The 18,525-nt window shown below is 30.3% G+C and overlaps 6 protein-coding genes across 11 annotated transcripts; 2 read left to right on the top strand and 4 right to left on the bottom strand.

The window, feature by feature from the left end:
* Positions 1-70: 70 nt before the first annotated feature.
* Positions 71-911, bottom strand: LOC124422171 (protein aveugle). Its single transcript, XM_046958246.1, has 3 exons — positions 687-911; positions 423-536; positions 71-324 (listed from the first exon to the last, which is right to left on the bottom strand). Exons 1-3 carry the CDS (start codon positions 723-725, stop codon positions 148-150), a joined length of 330 nt encoding a protein of 109 aa, XP_046814202.1. The 5' UTR covers positions 726-911; the 3' UTR covers positions 71-147.
* Positions 912-1,223: 312 nt separating this feature from the next.
* Positions 1,224-2,358, top strand: LOC124422170 (40S ribosomal protein S26). 2 transcript variants are annotated; one of them, XM_046958245.1, is made up of 3 exons: positions 1,224-1,514; positions 1,800-2,108; positions 2,274-2,358. In XM_046958245.1, exons 1-3 carry the CDS (start codon positions 1,512-1,514, stop codon positions 2,304-2,306), a joined length of 345 nt encoding a protein of 114 aa, XP_046814201.1. In that variant the 5' UTR covers positions 1,224-1,511; the 3' UTR covers positions 2,307-2,358. The 2 variants fall into 2 exon arrangements, with proteins under 2 accessions (XP_046814201.1, XP_046814198.1); XM_046958242.1 differs by having other exon boundaries at positions 1,228-1,421.
* On the bottom strand, positions 2,354-3,941 carry LOC124422169 (PEST proteolytic signal-containing nuclear protein-like). Its single transcript, XM_046958241.1, has 3 exons — positions 3,837-3,941; positions 3,059-3,261; positions 2,354-2,998 (listed from the first exon to the last, which is right to left on the bottom strand). Exons 1-3 carry the CDS (start codon positions 3,871-3,873, stop codon positions 2,756-2,758), a joined length of 483 nt encoding a protein of 160 aa, XP_046814197.1. The 5' UTR covers positions 3,874-3,941; the 3' UTR covers positions 2,354-2,755.
* A 554-nt stretch (positions 3,942-4,495) lies between these two features.
* On the bottom strand, positions 4,496-7,463 carry LOC124422164 (ATP synthase subunit alpha, mitochondrial). The gene is made up of 8 exons (XM_046958228.1): positions 7,300-7,463; positions 6,832-6,945; positions 6,345-6,694; positions 5,920-6,276; positions 5,460-5,841; positions 5,236-5,380; positions 5,031-5,148; positions 4,496-4,933 (listed from the first exon to the last, which is right to left on the bottom strand). The coding sequence occupies exons 1-8, from the start codon at positions 7,363-7,365 to the stop codon at positions 4,819-4,821; spliced, it is 1,647 nt and encodes a 548-aa protein (XP_046814184.1). The 5' UTR covers positions 7,366-7,463; the 3' UTR covers positions 4,496-4,818.
* LOC124422165 (histone-arginine methyltransferase CARMER) lies at positions 7,378-18,376 on the bottom strand. 4 transcript variants are annotated; one of them, XR_006941802.1, is made up of 9 exons: positions 17,739-18,376; positions 17,104-17,244; positions 16,479-16,973; positions 16,126-16,392; positions 15,738-15,960; positions 15,351-15,637; positions 14,961-15,097; positions 14,503-14,746; positions 7,378-7,510 (listed from the first exon to the last, which is right to left on the bottom strand). XR_006941802.1 is itself a non-coding variant. In XM_046958229.1 (8 exons), exons 1-8 carry the CDS (start codon positions 17,869-17,871, stop codon positions 14,618-14,620), a joined length of 1,812 nt encoding a protein of 603 aa, XP_046814185.1. In that variant the 5' UTR covers positions 17,872-18,376; the 3' UTR covers positions 10,965-14,617. The 4 variants fall into 4 exon arrangements, 3 of the variants coding, with proteins under 3 accessions (XP_046814185.1, XP_046814186.1, XP_046814187.1); XM_046958229.1 differs by lacking the exon at positions 7,378-7,510 and having other exon boundaries at positions 10,965-14,746; XM_046958230.1 differs by lacking the exon at positions 7,378-7,510 and having other exon boundaries at positions 10,965-14,728.
* Positions 8,093-10,605, top strand: LOC124422167 (guanine nucleotide-binding protein subunit beta-5). Of its 2 annotated transcripts, none has more exons than XM_046958239.1 (6): positions 8,093-8,426; positions 8,639-8,848; positions 9,061-9,197; positions 9,264-9,382; positions 9,502-9,859; positions 9,961-10,605. In XM_046958239.1, exons 2-6 carry the CDS (start codon positions 8,644-8,646, stop codon positions 10,288-10,290), a joined length of 1,149 nt encoding a protein of 382 aa, XP_046814195.1. In that variant the 5' UTR covers positions 8,093-8,426; positions 8,639-8,643; the 3' UTR covers positions 10,291-10,605. The 2 variants fall into 2 exon arrangements, with proteins under 2 accessions (XP_046814195.1, XP_046814194.1); XM_046958238.1 differs by having other exon boundaries at positions 8,094-8,521; positions 8,629-8,848.
* Positions 18,377-18,525: the final 149 nt, after the last annotated feature.

The raw sequence follows: 18,525 nt of genomic DNA, 5'->3' as shown, positions 1-18,525 counted from the left end.
CAAATTCGTGCGTAGAGAAATTATATTATTTTATATTTGTATATATCATCTATTAAAAAATATAACTATATCATTTATAAACATGTATTAAAAATACAGCAAGTCATAATTTTATATAGTTATAAAATTTAAATAGAAATACCTATTTTAATCAAAATTCACATTGTTGCGACGCTCTATGTCTCTAATTTCTAACATGTCAGTCTTAAGATGCAGCTTCATAATCTCTCTCCATATATCCATTCTATGTTGCTCATTATCAATTCCAAGCCTTAATAAAATATTTTCATTTATTCTTAAAAGTACTCTTCCAGTGATATCATGCTTTGAAGAAAGATAAAAATAAATAAGATATATTACAAATATATAGATTTAATAATACCATATTTTTTTACCAACAAAAAATTATATTTTATACTTACATAAAGAAATTTTTCATGATATAATTGATAATAGTCACTGCAATGTCTCCGTAACCATTTCTGGACATCTAAAACATTCCATAAATATACTGGTCTAGGTCGGGCTGTTTTAATCTAAAATAAAATAAAATATAAATATATACATATATATATATATATATATATATATATATATATATATATACATATTAGTACATTTTAATATAATTAAGTTCAAATCTTGTTGTTTAACATAACTATGAACATTAATTAGCTTAAACTTACTTTTGGCTTATTTGTAGAATTAACAGTTTCTTCTACCATTGTAATAGCAAAACTTTAATATTTGCTCAATGATTTAATTAATCCATTCCATAAACAAACGGAAAAAATTTTAAAATATACCTATCATAGTTTTATTTTGTTAATTTTTTAAGAAATAATCATCAATTAATTAAAAAAATGTCATAGTGACATTGATCTTAACTAATAAGCATAGATTAAACTCATTCAAACTTCAAAGAAGATTGGCATCTTTTCATTTGGTGATATAAACAGATCATCGCAATATAAATCTAGGGTGAAAACTAATAATACCATTATTAAAACTGACGAAAATACAAATTGGCTTAAAATGAATTTTATAAGTGGGATACTTGTAATTTTTTTCATATTTATAATATCAAAATCATAGAATGAATATAATTATTATAAATTAAAATATTAAATGTAATAGTGATTTTTTGGTCGTCAAGTTGCTCTTTGAATCATTTCTATTTATAATTATTTTTTATATTTAATTACGTCTTTTCATTTTTATGTCAAAGAAACGGCTCCAAAAGTAATTATAAGATTATATTATTTCATTTAAAAAGACGTAGAGGAGATGAATATCGTTTTAAATAATTTGTAGAAAACTAGTTAACCGGAAGTGAACTTTATTTTGACTCATTCACAAACTCTACATCAGTTTCGTATGCTATTTCCGATCTTTCCTCCTGTGACTGTCGAAGCAAAATGGTTAGTTGTTTTATTTATCATATAAAATTTTACAGAATTGTTGTCCTTTTAAGAAATTTTTAAAGATTAAAGTTTTTTAAACATTCGTCAATGGTAAATAAAATCTGAAAATATTTTTATTTTATCTAACGTGTCATTTTGCAAAAAAAAAAGGAAAAGAAAAGAAAAAAACAAAAAGCAAACCATGTGGTTTTTACAGTAAATCTGTCATAATTTAATAATATACGTTCCATATAATAATCTTTTAAATAAAAATAAATATTTTAATGATAAATATAAGATCGTTGAGCCTATATTAATGTAAATACCTAACCCTTATTAGAAGAAAAACATTAAAATACATAGAACAATAATGTAGGAAATATTTTATCTTTGCAGACTTGCAAACGCAGAAACGGTGGACGTGCTAAGCATGGCCGTGGCCATGTAAATCCTGTACGCTGTACTAATTGTGCAAGATGCGTGCCAAAAGATAAGGCAATCAAAAAATTTGTCATTCGCAATATTGTAGAAGCAGCTGCTGTAAGGGATATAACAGAAGCCAGTCAATATCCATCTTATCAACTTCCCAAACTTTATGCTAAGTTACACTATTGTGTCTCCTGTGCTATTCACTCTAAAGTGGTCCGTAATAGATCTAAGGAAGCTAGACGTATTAGGACACCACCTGTGCGGAATTTCCCAAGGGTAATTATAAGATTATTACAAATTTTATTTAAATGAAAAATAGAATATTTAACATTCGTTAATTATTAATACATTACTTGTATAATTATTTAAAGACAAATAAAAATTAAAATCATGTATTGATTATTATTTGTCGATTGAAAAAAAACTATCTTTAATTTTTAGGATTTACGCCAAGGACAGCAAAACAGAAAATAATTTTTCTATGTAAGAATTTAAAATAAAAATAAATGTAACAAAATCAATCAAATAAAAATCCACACATTTTATTTGCCCTATACTTCATAAATTACAGAATAAATATACACTTTATTGCTCTTCAAGGATATTTTCATGTAGACACACAATAGAAGAGTAAAGTATGAATAAGCAGAGAGATACAATTATTTTTGAAAATCATAGTGACCGTGATGTGAAGAAGCAAATTGAACACATAGTTTCAGCACTAATTTTTTATACTAATAGATATTATTGAAGTCGACTTGACAACGAATTCAGAAATAAAACAACATAATTTTACTTTCATTACTTACATAATAAAACACAAGTTATATATAATTTCATATAGAAGATCTAATAAATTTTGTGATTCAGATTAAATTAATGTACAATTAACAACAAAGTTGAGAAGTAGATTAAATAAGGAATCATTTATTAGCTTCTTCCATCGCTTTCTTCAGTGTTTTCTCAAAAATCTTTTTTGAGTCACAAAAACCTTGTTTTGTTTTCCCAAATGAATTTGGTCCTGCAGAGGTAGGCGTTTCTCTTCCAATATTTCGCATTCTCATTCTGGCTTCTGCTGGCATTTCTTCTGGTTCATCCTCTTCGTCTGCGTTAAATACAGATGCCACTGTAGGTCTCTGTACTACAGTAGTTTTTGTGGCAGAGTTCTAAAAGGACAATCAATTATATATAACATCATATATACCGTATATAAATAATATACTTACAGATACGGAACCCAATTTGATCTGAATTCCCTTTTTTTGATCAGCACCAGTTTGCCTTTTCCCAAACCCAAATGCAAGTTTCTGTTTCTTGACGTCACCATGGCCAAAGTTGCCAGATTCACAGTGGTCATCTGATCTTAGCGGTGAACGATCCCTTCCTCTGCTGTCCCCTCTGGTGTCCTCTGCTCTGTAGACACTTGACCCTGACAACGTCAAACACTGGCAAAGTTCAGATCAAGTTAAACAACTTTGATTATTTAGCCAGAAATCTTTATGCAACATGCTTAGTACAACTTTCTTGTCCTATAAATAATGTAATATAAATTATTCTTATACGTTAAAAACAAGTTAATCTATAAAAATTTATCTGATTTAAAATTATATTTTTATCATACAATTTAGAAAATATATTAAGAATTGTTTGATCATAAATCTTATTTATTGACAATATTACGTCGTTACTTTGTCAATATACAGATTCGAGGCAGTTTAATTTGTACGATAAATGTACGTAAATGTAGACATCAAGCACCGATTAAAACGAATCTTTTAATTTTCTATATATTACTTAAGCAAAATTTCTTTTATAAAGATAATAAATAGATGAAAAATAAGAAAACTCATTTCGGCAGATAAAACTCTCGATGGTCAATCATCTAATATTATATTCCAATAACGCAGTTCTAAATGTAAAATTTAAGTACTCTTACCAATAACATGGAATACAACTAGTTATATTCAACTTAAATAGTAAAATTATAAATAAAATGAATAAAACCTTTTCTATATTCGTCCCCAGGATTCCTCTTAGACATTTTTTAGCTTTCCTTGTTTCCGGAACGAGAACGATTGATCCAAAGTAACCTAAAAATCATTACTTCAGTTACTTTGGTATAGATATAACAGAAACAGTACTAGCAACATTAGAACAATTTCATACTAGATTTCAAAATTCTTTAAATTTTATATTCAATAATTTAATTCAATAATGATTATATCTCTGAGATATTCAGGATAATTGTAACAATAATTATTTTTCTTTTATTAATTATAATATCCATAATGAAAATTATGATTACTTTTATGAAATATGATAAAATCTTGTAACTAGTTACTGATTGGTTGTTTAAAACTGATTTTTAAGTTAAGATAATGACGCCAATTCATCTATTCAAATATTAAATGTTACTGTCTTCTTTCCAAATTTAACAGAAACAACATATAATATTTGCCAAACAATTTCAAAATCACAAATTAGAAATTAATGTAAAATAATGCGCCATCTTGTGTCACATTTTGAAACTAATAAGTATCTCTTTTTTAATTACCTCACTACTATCAAAAACATCAACACGAATATTAAAAAGGATTGGAAAATTTCTCCATAGAAATGGAAAGTCGTCAAGGTCGTTAATGGATATACAAGGAAATCAATAATTTGAAAAAAATTTTGGATTTTATTATTTATACCATTATAAAACTTCTCGTGTAATTTCGTAAATATTTCTCAAGAGAAGTATATTTAAATCATAACAGAAATAGTAAGTTAATTTATACTGAAATTATATTTTCCTATCGTGTATTATGACTATCGCATTTATTGTATGGATTTGGAATTGTTAATAACATTTATCATAAGCAGACGATATACATTGGTGACACTTTTTATATCAATGTATTTCACCTGTGCACTGAACTTGCTTAGTAAAGAATGTTCATTTAATTGTCTATACTGATACTTAAATATGTTTAACAATCATTTACGATGAAAATGATGTAAGGAAGTCAGTAACAACCTTCTTTAACTTAGCGTCGGATGCTTCGCTGATGGTGTTTTCCTTTGCAATAGTACCTAGGAGATCTTGTTGTGTAGACCTATTGTATAAAAAAAGATTAAATCAAATTATTGGCATCTATATAATTGTACTTGACAGAAATTGATTATTAGAATATTTTAAAAAACATTATTTACCTAATATGAGCAAGGAATTCTTTTTCGAAGGCAGTGATTTTCGATGGTTCCATTTTGTCAAGATAACCGCGGACACCACAGTAGATAACTGCAACTTGTTCTTCAATTGCCATGGGCACTAAAATATATTATAAAAATAATATTATTACAAATGACAAAACTTGATAAAAAAAAAAAAATTGTATATCTTATGATATAGCTTTACCATATTGTCCTTGCTTTAGAAGCTCAGTCAATCTCACGCCACGATTCAACAATTGTTGAGTTGCAGCATCCAAATCAGATCCGAACTGTGCAAAAGCAGCTACTTCACGGTATTGAGCCAATTCTAATTTCATAGAACCGGCAACCTATAACAACAATGAGTATTTAATATTATAACGGTATAATTATTAATCATTTTGCTCTATTTAAAATATTATACAGCACCTGCTTCATGGCCTTGGTTTGAGCAGCAGATCCGACCCGGGATACAGACAGACCAACATTAATAGCTGGTCGGATACCTTTGTAGAACAATTCAGTTTCCAAGAAGATTTGACCATCAGTAATAGAAATGACATTGGTTGGAATATAGGCAGATACATCACCAGCTTGAGTTTCAATGACAGGTAATGCAGTTAAAGAACCACCACCTAAACTTTCATTCATTTTGGCAGCTCGCTCTAAAAGACGCGAATGAAGGTAAAATACATCACCAGGGTACGCTTCGCGACCTGGTGGTCTCCTTAGTAGCAAAGACATTTGTCGGTAGGCAACGGCCTGTTTCGATAAATCGTCATAAATAATTAAAGCGTGTTTTCCATTATCTCTGTAAAAAGAAAGATTAAGATATTATTTAATCATGAAATTATAATAGACATATTACGGCTTATTAACTTTATCTTACCTAAAGAATTCTCCCATGGCACAACCGGAATACGGTGCCAAATACTGTAAGGGAGCAGCATCAGATGCGGTGGCGGAAACGATAATAGTATAATTAATAGCTCCACTGTCAGTCAATCGTTTGACAATTTGAGCAACAGTAGATCTCTTTTGACCAATAGCAACATAGATGCAATATAATTTCTTTTTTTCTTCACCACCATCATTGAAACGTTTTTGATTGATAATAGTATCAATGGCAAGGGCAGTTTTTCCAGTTTGTCTGTCACCAATAATCAATTCACGCTGTCCTCTACCGATAGGTACCAAAGAATCTACAGCCTTGATTCCAGTTTGCATAGGTTCCCTTACGGATACTCTATAAAAATATATATATGTCATAAACATATAGTCATTGGACTTAAATTGTTAATTTAAATATATTACCTAGGAATGATACCTGGGGCTTTGGTACCAATACGGAATCTCAGTTTGCTGTTCAATGGTCCTTTACCATCAATGGGATTACCCAAAGCATCAACAACACGTCCTAATAATTCCTCCCCGACAGGAACATCCACAATAGCTCCAGTACGTTTTACAACATCTCCTTCCTTGATGTGCCTATCATTACCAAAGACGACAACACCAACATTGTCAGGTTCCAAATTCAAAGCCATACCCTTTAGACCTGAGCTGAATTCCACCATCTCATCTGCCTGAATATTCTTTAAACCGTAAACACGAGCGATACCATCACCAATGCTAAGTACCCTGCCTGTTTCTTCAAGATTAGCCTAAAATTTTATTATTATTAGAATCTAATAATTAAATATAAATATTAGATATTAATAAGAATTTCATAACAAATTCTCATAAATATTATCGTATAATTAAAAGAATGAATAATTAGTCAACTGTAAGATAGACGTACCTTGGGAGCAGAGCCAAGGATGCGTTCTTCCAGAATGGAAGAAATTTCTGCAGAACGGCGACTACAGGATACATGGTATTTACGAGATGTAACTGTGACAGCAGGCCAATTGACCTAAAAAAAGAAATAGAAATACACTTGAAGTATTCATATATCTCTATCTGTTCATAAGTCTTCATATATCTACTCCCTAAATGTTTATTACATAACTTAACAGTCCTCCTCTCTTTACATAATACATAATACCCTACAAACGATGTTTATAAAAATACTATTATTTTTTAATGCTTTTACATGGAGAATATCTTTTTTATAGAATATAATATTCAGTAAAAGACATTATTAAATATCCTAAAAATTGTGGAAACGTGTAATGAACAAATATAAAATGTCGGCGCTATCGATAATTTCTCCCGCGGCTTTGAAATAATTTGACACAAGTAATTCTTGCTTTTTTTAAGAAATTACCTGAATCGTAGCATTTGGCAATTGCCTCGCCAAAGAGGAGGCCAGACGTAGAGATAGAAGAGCCATCTTGATACGTTGAAAGCCCGTCAACCGGACCACGAATTCAATGAGGAAGAATGATAAAGACGGCGACGAGCAAAAGTACGTCCTGTCTAACCCCACTCTATCGTTCGAGCACAGGAAATCTACATTCATCGACCTGCGCTGTAACCTCGAATCCAGAAAATGTTTAAATTTTCAATGGACAACGGATTATAAAATAACTTTTAAAGTTTAATATCGTTGTTTTACTTAGAAATTACAATTTTTTAAATAAATATTTTTTTCTTATTTATAGGCCAAAAATATGAATAATCTATAAATTGGTCTGGCTTGGAGGTTAACAGTAATATCCGTTCCAGTTGTATAAGTAAAACGCGCTAAATTCAAATAATATAGAGATTACACAGAAACTGTCGGTTAATAAATATCTATGCAAGATCCATATTTCTTATAGAGAGTTATACAATTTTAAATTAAACTTATTAAATAATACTGCCCACAATCTACAATATGTATGTATAGACTATGGATATTTGTTTTTTTAATAATAATCGCACATGATTGTCATTTCTTTAATTTCATTGGTATAATAATTATACCCTATATCATATATGTACATACATATATATATATATATATATATGTATACATTCATAAAATCTTTTATTAATCTAAAATTAATTTTTGTTAACATAGATATGTAAAACAAATATATAATTTTAACTTTGCGACTAAAGAATATTGCACAAATTGTAGAGTAACTCGCCCTTCAAATCTAAAATGGCGATTGGCTAAATGAGCTGGAAGTTTTAAGATGATCTTGAACAATGTTGTAGTAACTTTATCGGTTTCGTGAAAAAAAGTATTAATAATAATGAATATGTCATCTATTAGAAAAATTAATAAATTCTTTTGGGTAGAAAGTGTAAATGTATTTTTGTCATTAAAAGTCAACATGTTTAGATAAAGTTTGACTAGTTATGAAAGCGTTATTGCACCGGCGTCAAGATTTGTTATTGTGAACTCGTATTGATTATCATTGATGACCGCTTTTTAATCTTATCAAAATTTATAAAAAAAACAACGTAAACAATTATTAAAGATTAAATGATATTTCAGAAAAAGCTATATCATATATATATATATAGAAATATAAAAAACCTTGTAGTTAATAATTTGTGTAAGAAACTTGTCAATTTTTTATTTTCATAACAAATAATAATATATCTCACAAATTCTAACTAATATATGAATACAAAAATTTAATGAAGAAAAAAAATGAAAAAGGTTGTTATAGATGGAATGCTAATAGTTGCTGACATAAGACAAGTAAATGAAGAAGTAAGCCCACATGGATTGATCTGTGATTATTCTAAACTAATCTTCAAGAATCTCCTAAATATGGACTCTGTTAATGAACCGGAACACATTAATAACTTGGTTAAAGAGGCAGAGAGTTTAAAAATACGTTTAGAGGATGAACGACAAAAGCTAAATGATGTTACTCGTAACTATCTAAAATATATAATTAAAGATAAATTATTTTCATGTTTATTTCTACATTCTATAAAATTATATTATATAAAAATGAGGTATGTTGAGAGAATGATTATGATTTAAAAAACCATATTAAAGAACAATATACTATGTTATATTTTCTTATTTCTATATATTATAAGAATTAACATCATGTATAAATTTAAATATTATATCTTTTAGTTGCTAGTGTAGCTGATCGATTGGAAGGAATAAACTGCATAAATGTAAAACCTCGACGTGTTTTGAAAGGCCATCAGGCAAAAGTTCTTTGTTCTGATTGGTCTCCTGATAAGCGTCACATTGTCTCTTCTTCTCAGGTATATATTTTAATTTGTATTTTGCACATTTTTACATTTTCCATATATCTATGAATCATCTTTTAGGATGGCAAAATGATAATATGGGATGCTTTCACAACAAATAAGGAGCATGCAGTTACAATGCCTACAATATGGGTAATGGCATGTGCTTATGCTCCTAGTGGTGCTTTAGTAGCATGTGGGTACGTCTACAAATATAATACCTCTATATAATTTAAATTAACCTTTTAGAGAGAGAGAGAGAGGGAGAGAGAGAGAGAGAGAGAGAGAAAATGTAAATTATTTCAATTGATTTTTACAGGGGATTAGATAACAAAGTAACAGTTTATCCATTGAGTTTAGAAGACGATGTTACAACTCGTAAAAAAACCGTTGGGACTCACACATCGTATATGTCATGTTGTGCATTTCCCAATAGCGATCAACAAATTTTAACGGGAAGCGGTGATAGTACGTGCGCTTTATGGGATGTTGAAAGTGGTCAATTACTTCAAAGTTTTCACGGACATTCTAGCGACGTTATGTCAATTGATTTAGCACCGAGCGAAACTGGCAATACATTCGTATCTGGTAGTTGTGATAAAATGGTTTTAATTTGGGATATGCGTAGCGGACAATGTGTTCAAAGCTTCGAAGGACATCAGTCCGATGTTAATTCGGTATGAATATAACTTCGATATAAATTTAATTGACTCATAATAATATTCCAATTGATAGATAAATATATTACGATTAATCGAATTGTTTTATTGTTTTATAGGTAAGATTTCATCCAAGCGGCGATGCAGTAGCAACAGGTTCCGATGATGCTACATGCCGACTTTTTGATTTACGTGCTGATAAAGAAGTAGCTATTTATGCAAAAGAGAGTATCATATTCGGAGCGAATACAATCGACCTCAGTGTAAGTGGACGTTTATTGTTTGCTGGTTATAATGATTATACAGTAAACATATGGGATACTCTAAAGTGCCAAAGAGTAGCACTTTTATATGGACACGAAAATCGTGTGTCTTGTTTGAGAGTTTCACCGGATGGTACTGCCGTTTCAACTGGAAGTTGGGATTCGACATTACGTGTTTGGGCTTAAATTTTATTTAATCTCTCTCCTAATGCTTACTGACACTTGAAAACATGTACTCTTACACACGCCTTATGTTTAATTACGGCGTAATTGAAGGTACTGTTATTAATCACATATGTATTAGCATGCAATTGAAAATAATAGATGCCATTAATCGTTAGATAGTTATAAATATACCATAGTTGATCATTAAAATTTATTATGTTAGGCTGGCCCTAATTTATAAGAGATCAAAGAGATAGAGAATATTTATTTCATTGATTGTATAAAGTGTGTTACACATTATGTGAAATCAAATAAAGATTAGATTAATGAAATCTATTTTACCTTGGTATTGTTCGATCGAAGAAGAATTCTCGAAATACCTAAGAATAAAGAAAAGGTGAAATAGTAAAAATCGTATGTACCGCGCACCATATAATTTTGTCTCTTATTGACAAATACAATATCTCGTTTGATTCATATTCGGGCGTACACTGTTGTATAATTATTCATTATTTACTACATCGCCGTTGAATTTCAGTCGTAGTGTGAAACGGCGTATCATTCTCACACAGATCAATTCCACAACCGGCTTATTTAAAAAACAAAAAAAACAAAAAAAAAAACAAAAAAAAAAACAAAAAAGAAAAAACAAAAAAGAAGTTGCTCGAACGAGATTAAATAACGAGCCGGCTAGGTAAAATTTCAACTTAATTTATTAATTCGACAGATATAAATATCATTATTACTAAATCGCCTGTCATCAATAATTTTATATAATTCTTAACTTGCGGTAAAACGAAGTCATGGAACGTAATAGAGTTCCGTGTACATTCTTGTCGTTTCGGACAGTATAAAAAAGAACACTCGCGGAATACAAACATGGTGGAGGGAGATCGATGAAAGCAAAAGTAAAAAAATCCTATTATAAAAGGTAATTCATGGAACCAGTATTATTATGCAAACAGCGATTAATCGACACGATTTGTCTAGAATTGCACCGTCCTTAAAGTTAACGGAATCGTTATTCCGTTTTGCTGAGCTGAAGATGCAATTTCGACACATTTATATACAACGTGTCTCGGAGATTAAATGATCTCCCATTAAAATTCATTTATGAAGAAAATGCAAAAAAAAAAAAAAAAAAAAGAAAGAAAGAAGAAAGAAAGAAAGAAAAAAATCCTTTGTAGTCTGTGTAGACATTTATAAAATTTTTCTAACAGACTCATCAGGGTAGATTAATTACAAAGAATTAGAACACTATAATGTGTTTGCTACCAAAAAGATAGGAAACAAATTAAAGCCAAAAAGCTGTCAGAGTATTTACAATTAATAATCGAGCACGACGGATGTTTATATAGGTAAATAACAAAATTGATGTTCAGTCGGTGCAATTCAAAATTGCTCGTGATATAATGCGCCGTATAAATAAACCTCATTAATGTAATGGATGCAAAAAATACTACGCGTATTCGTCACACACGCACGAAGGCTATACATACAAATGGCGCGTGCATACTAATTGTAATCGTATTGGATAGTGCACATGTGTCGCGTATGCTTCTAACACACGCACGCTTTCGAGTGGGCTCTTCTTACGTTGAAAAATACAATGATAATGTTGATGATAAGAGTCAATGAGGATGACACGTTAATGATAATGAAATTATTATTACAATTGAAATTCGTTTATCAAATCACGCTATTAATCAAATATCTTGAAATGAATCAATATCTAAGTAATCAATACACTTTCAAAGAGCCACATTTAGTCATATAATACTATTTTTAATAAAGAAAAAAAGAAATAAACGCAGTACTACCAAAATAAATTCTAATTTTTAACGATATTCTTTTCTCGAGCATATCGGACATGCAACATGATAAATCATATTCTCACACGAAAGTAAAAGTTAGATTAGCGTTCGACCGAATATCATTATAATATTTTGGAAGCACATTAGTGTAATTTATAAAAATGGAAAAGTGATAAGTTTTTACAGCATAACAAATTGAAGTTCTTTGTTGTAGCTGCCAAAGGAAGAAAGGACATAAAAAGAAAATTTATATCATCTTTTTGTACTATTTTGTACTAAGATTTACTAAAGATCGTATTCATATCAACCATCACAGAGGAAGTAGAGATGTAATTAATTACATTAGTAATTAGAATGAATTTATATAAGTTATCTATAAAATACTAAATAATTATTATTTTGAACACAATTCTAACCTTTTCCCTTCGTGTATTTATGTACCTACCAGATGATATTTATGAGACAAATAGTATTTATCTCCTCAAAGTATGCCAAATACACTCAAGCTAGTTTCTTTTATATATATATAAATATATATAAAACCAATGTAAACATATAAAAACAAAAAACAAAACAAAAAAAAAAAAGGAATATTTTGTTTTTTGTAGTTTAAATTATAATATTTTATAAAAACAATAGCTTGATGCAATTGTTAATACTATGAACGATGATAAATACTATCTTTATTTCTATTAACCAATGATTTATAGATGTTATAAAACAATGGATAATATTAATAATGAGCATCACCATACTTGCGCTAGACTTTTTAAATGAATGTATAAATTGCATGTAATTATGAAACAAATTGGAAAAAAAAGAAAAAAAAAAGGAAAAAAAAAAAAATAGAATGAAAATATCTACTACTTGCATCGCTTCCTGAGATGTCACATTAACTTTCAGTCATTGTATTGCAATTATATAAAAAGAAAAACTATGCGCACTCACACAAATATACAATGATGACGTTGAAAGCAATACTCAGAAAAGCAACAAAAAGTTTTATAATTTTCTTTTGGTTATCCATATCTTTCAAATATTGCTTTTAGTATAATCATTTTCTTAGAAAAAAAGAATGGAAGAGAAGCAGGCTTTTATGTTATGTACAACAAATCATACAATATTAGAAGCACTTGTGGAATGCCAGATACAAAGTAATATGAGTATTCGATATTTGATGCAATTATAAATTATATATATATTTTTTTTCTTTTTTTCTTTTTTATTATTATGGAAGAACACGCTATAGATAAAAAAAGAACCTACTACATTTTTATCATGCTTAGGTTTTGGATACATTACTGTAAATCAGTTCCTCGTGTTAACATGAATTTAAGCACCCTAAATACTGATACAATAAACTATAATGTACATTATATTATTATAAAATACGTACACATACATATATATGTACATGTACTAGTAATAGTCTTAAAAAATGTTTTATGCAAAATTAAGTTTCAGAAAGTTTTATCAGACTGTATTCTATAAATATTTAAGAAGAATGGTAACATACAATGTAAGTTGGATATAACCAAATTTAAAGATAAGTTTATAAATTATGCACCTATTCATGCAAAGTTTACTCTACAAAATGCAAATAAAAAAAATTGTAAAATTTGTTTACAGTTTAAAATATAAACAGTATTATAAGAATATGAGGAACGATATATATATATATATATATATATATATATATATATATATATATATATATATATATTTAAAATAATTATATAATAAATTCTGCCACAGAGTGCTTAATATTGTATGCTTATCAGATTATTGCTCTTTGCACTTTGCAAAACGTTAAAAATGTTGTTTTCTATTCTACGAGTTGTGTAAAAGTCGTTTGATATTGAAAACCAGTTATGCCAACAACTAATCGATGTACAATCTCCGATATCTTGCTGGTACTAAAAATTTTAAAGTCTTTTAAAGGAAAAGACAAGAAATCACAACACGATTTATGATCGATCTACATTCCTTACAAATTACTGATGTATAGACCATATTAGGACTTGGTAAAATAGTAAGGCGTAGAACGCTGCATACGGTAAACTGTATTGTCGTTAAAAAATATTATATCTTCCTGGATATATTTGGCAAGCGTGCACACTTCAATCTGGAAGATCCGATCTTCAAGGGGCGATGAAATAAAAGATGACAGTACAAAATATTGACAGCTACGAGGGGATGGCTCGCAATCTCCTCCAACGTGCCTCCCATTGAGAATTATTTCTTCCAGAACCCCAACCAAATCCAAATACAGAATCAACTGTAGGCTTACTCAAATAAGCGACATTGTTACCGCTATGATCAAAATGTGGTTCAAGACTGGTTAAATCAACTGCATGTAAAATTCGAACGGCAGACGCGAGTCGAAGCTTGCTGGCTGGCGAACTAAACACCAACTTACGACTTTGCTTATTGTTGCCCTTGTCACCAGTGTTGCTAGAATTGCTATGGCGAGGATCATTCTGTAACTGTTTTACTTTGCGAGAATACTCGGTGCAAAATGATTTTGCCATAGATCATTGCCGGTAAGTCTGAGGTGATATGCCGTTTCCAGGTGTCACGTAATCACCAATCATTAAACTTGGATTTACCGGATAATGCGACGTATTTCCAAGGACCAGCGATTGCTGGAAAGTAACACCAAGCTGTAGCGCGAAAGACACGCAGGCAGGTACACGCTTTAGTATCTTTTTATAAATTAGGATAAAGTACCTAGCGAGCCATTTACTTGTTTCAATTGAATGTTTTGGATTATATTTGAGTGTTTCTGTTTCAAAAAATGTATTATTATATAATAGTAAAAGCATCATAGAGAAAATAGCTCGCTGAAGAAAACAATCAGTAATATGTTACACTCACAGTAGCTGGAGATGTAAACATATTAGGCGTGATTCCACCACCTATCAATTGTGCTGCCTGCGTACTAGTAGCCGTACCTCCTACTCGACCACGTCCGGTACTTGATATCGAACCAGGATGAATATTAGGTTGGCCACCTAAGCACAAGTTTAGATTTTATTATTATTATTATTATTATTATTATTATTAATTATATAAAACATTTATTATTAAATATCACATTTGCTTTTTAACTAAAATAAGTAACCCATTTTTTACTTACACATATCTCGAATCAATCTAAAACTTTATTAGATCAATATCCATGAAATATTATTAGTAGAATACAGAAGAATGTCTTATATCGCTATAGGTCGTAAATATTGATTTTCGATCGAAATTAGATCTTACCAATTGCAAGTAAATTACTGGGATTAACTGCTGCACTTGTATCCATTGAGACCTCACCAAGACCATTGACCGACATGCCATTAACCATATTCACAGCCTGTCGAGCACCTTGCGCATCCAGAGTTGTCCAATAAGATTCACTAGGTGAAGTATTATTTAAGCCAGGTGGTGGTTGTGCTGCTGCTCCTGTATACCTAAAGTAAGGGTTCTTCAAGTCTAAAGTATTACTACTGCTTTCCATATTTGTCCCTTCAAGTTTCAGTTCTATTGTAACATCATAAGATTGCCTGCAATCAAGTATATCATTATTGCAATCAATTTTTAATCAAATTACTGAGAGAACAAGTACATTATTAAATGATACATATAACATTTATTCGAAATTACCTTTTATTGGCAATAAGAATTACTTTTCCAGAAAGTAATTGGCCACTTTTACAAAACAATGGATTTTCAAGAAGACAACGCACTTGATACCAATGTGTAAGAGGCTCTGTAGGAGCAGTACTTAACCAAACTTGTTGAGTAGAACCAATAAATGCCACGTCAAACCAGAATGCAAGACCATGGCATGTACCACTTTCTAATATGTGAAAGTCAACATCTATATCTGAAAGATTCATAATTTATCACAAATCAGTTTGATACATTACATCTTATAAATCCATTTTTCTCAAAAATAAAAAAAAAATTAAAATAGTAAAAAAAAAAAAAAATAAATAAATAAATAAAAAAAGACGTAACAATATATAAAACAAATATTGTATAATCATACCTATTTTATGTAAATCAGTCTCATCAGCTGTCTGGAAATCTACGATATGCCTGACAGATTTAGCCATACAAATTCTTATATCAAAGGTATCAACAATAGGTTGGCGGAAATATTCTTTAATGGCATTATTTCTCATTGCAGAAAGATCTACACCATGGAAACATGTTTGGTACCAAAAATTGGCTTTATTAAATTGTTCCATATAAAGATTCTCATCAGAAAATGGCGCGATATGCAAGTCTCCTCTAGAAGGAAACATTCTTCCACCTATAAATAAGATATGGCATGTCTCATATGAATTAAAATTATAAATGGATATGTATAATAAGACTAAATAATGTAACTGTGATCACCTGGTACTAGCCATTTTTTAGCATGAAGATAAGTTTCAAGCATTCTTTCATTATATAACATGTAACCCATAGGTTCACTGACTATGCAATCAACATGTTCTGGTAGATCTATTTCTTCAATTTTTCCAGCTATGACTATAATCTTATCCGATAAATTATTAGCAGCTACTAGTAATTCTGCATGATTTGCCATGTTACTTGCTTCTACAGCGTATACTTTTTTTGCACCAGCCTGAATTGCAAAAAATGATAAAATGCCAGAACCAGCTCCTACATCTAACACAACTTTATCTTTAAAGTCTGATAAATTGCCAAGAATTGCACGTTGATACGTGCTCGTTCTGATATAATCCTGCATCATATTTTGTTGCTGTGATAAATAACCATAAAATTGAAAATATTGCATGGCCGATGACTCCTCTGTTCTTTCATTAAATGCTGATATACCCTTTCCATTTTTCAGTTTTAATATTTGTGAATGAAAGTTTCGAAAGTCTATACAATTAAAAAATTATATTTTGCATTAGTATTAGTTAACTACGAAAGTGTACTGTTAACATATATATCAATGTAATACCAGGAAAAAAACTAATAACAACAGAACAGTATTTTTGTATCTATTCACCTGTTTCATTAGCAAATGTTAATAACAAGCTATCTGAATCCAATGTAAAAACATAACTTCGCGATGAAACTCTAGAGCATTCAGTAGTATGAGTTACAGGAAATTCCAATAATGAAACCTTTTCTCTTGCAGTGGAATCACCTGTAACATATTAGAACATAAAAAATGGTATTAAGAATTCAAAGAATAAATCAAAAGATGTACAATGAATTTTTATGAATAAATATACATCCTTGATGTACATTAAGTTGAAAATTAGCGTTTTTAGTTTAAGAAAAAAAAAAAAAAAAAGAAAAAAAAAGAAAAAAAAAGAAAAAAAAGAAAAAAGAAAAGATGAAAAAAAAAGAAAGACTGCATATTCGGAAAGAAAGAACGAGAGGACAAAAAAAAAGCGTGTCAAAACATAATACGAAAAGTAAATTTCAAGAAGAGAAAGAATCGATAGTTCAGAAACGTTTTCTAATGAGGACGAACAAGAGAAATAAAAGTATGAAAATATCAATACAAACGGGAAGAAGAATACGGGAATAATGTATTCCGGTCGAGCGAGTGTGGTTATGTCGCTGCGAATAAACGCGTCAGCGTTGAGATCGTCGATCGAACGTTTTGGCGTTATTTTCAAAAGCGATAAATACCTAAGACGAGTTCGACGCTGAGGCCTTGCGGGTCATAATTAACGTTGAGTATGACCGGTTTATTATACTTTGGTATTGACTGTCCATTGTTTGACAAAGTCAATACTGTCACCGCGCGAAAGGTTTTCGCCATTTTTCGACAACCGCGTGTCGTTTTTGTGCGCCCCTACGAAAGACTCGGCCACCCGTTCGCTTCGCGGTGGCAGCTCGCGAGCCGCACGTTTTCCTTTTAAAGATAAAATAAATAATGAATCACCGTTCACGTACAGCCCAAGACCGAGCAAAAAACATGAAAAATTTCACCCGAATTCGCAATTTTCGAGTTCGCACATCGGACCATCGACCAACCACCCCTCGGCGCGGTTCGCACACGCGCACTAACCACCTTCGATGCCCGAAGCCGAAAGGGAGATTTTACCGCCGATCTACCATTACTTCTATTTTTTTTCTTTTCTTTTTTCTTTTTTTTTATGATCGTTTGTTTTTCTTTGCGCGTTTATTAATATTTAAAGATCGACAAAGATTATGGTATTCTCTTGAAATTTGTATTCTTTTTATTGTAAATTTATGCAAGTCATTTGACCGATGTAAATGAATTTGACAAATTATGTTAAAACATCGGTTGTCGAAAGGAGAAAAAATGGCGGCTAAGTTGTTGCGTGAGACGCAGTTCGTCGTGCCGGGTCTATAATAGTATGTATAGTCTCCGAGTATATCGAAAGTTAGGGTAGTGTACAATGCTTGTCGTACCAAAGAAAAGAATCCGTATCCTAGATCGAATCCACCA

This window comes from Vespa crabro, chromosome 2, assembly GCF_910589235.1.
Source record: "Vespa crabro chromosome 2, iyVesCrab1.2, whole genome shotgun sequence".
Taxonomy (NCBI): Eukaryota; Metazoa; Arthropoda; class Insecta; order Hymenoptera; family Vespidae; genus Vespa; species Vespa crabro.
The sequence above is the reverse complement of the archived record's forward strand: the minus strand, read 5'-3'. Positions and strand labels throughout refer to the sequence as shown.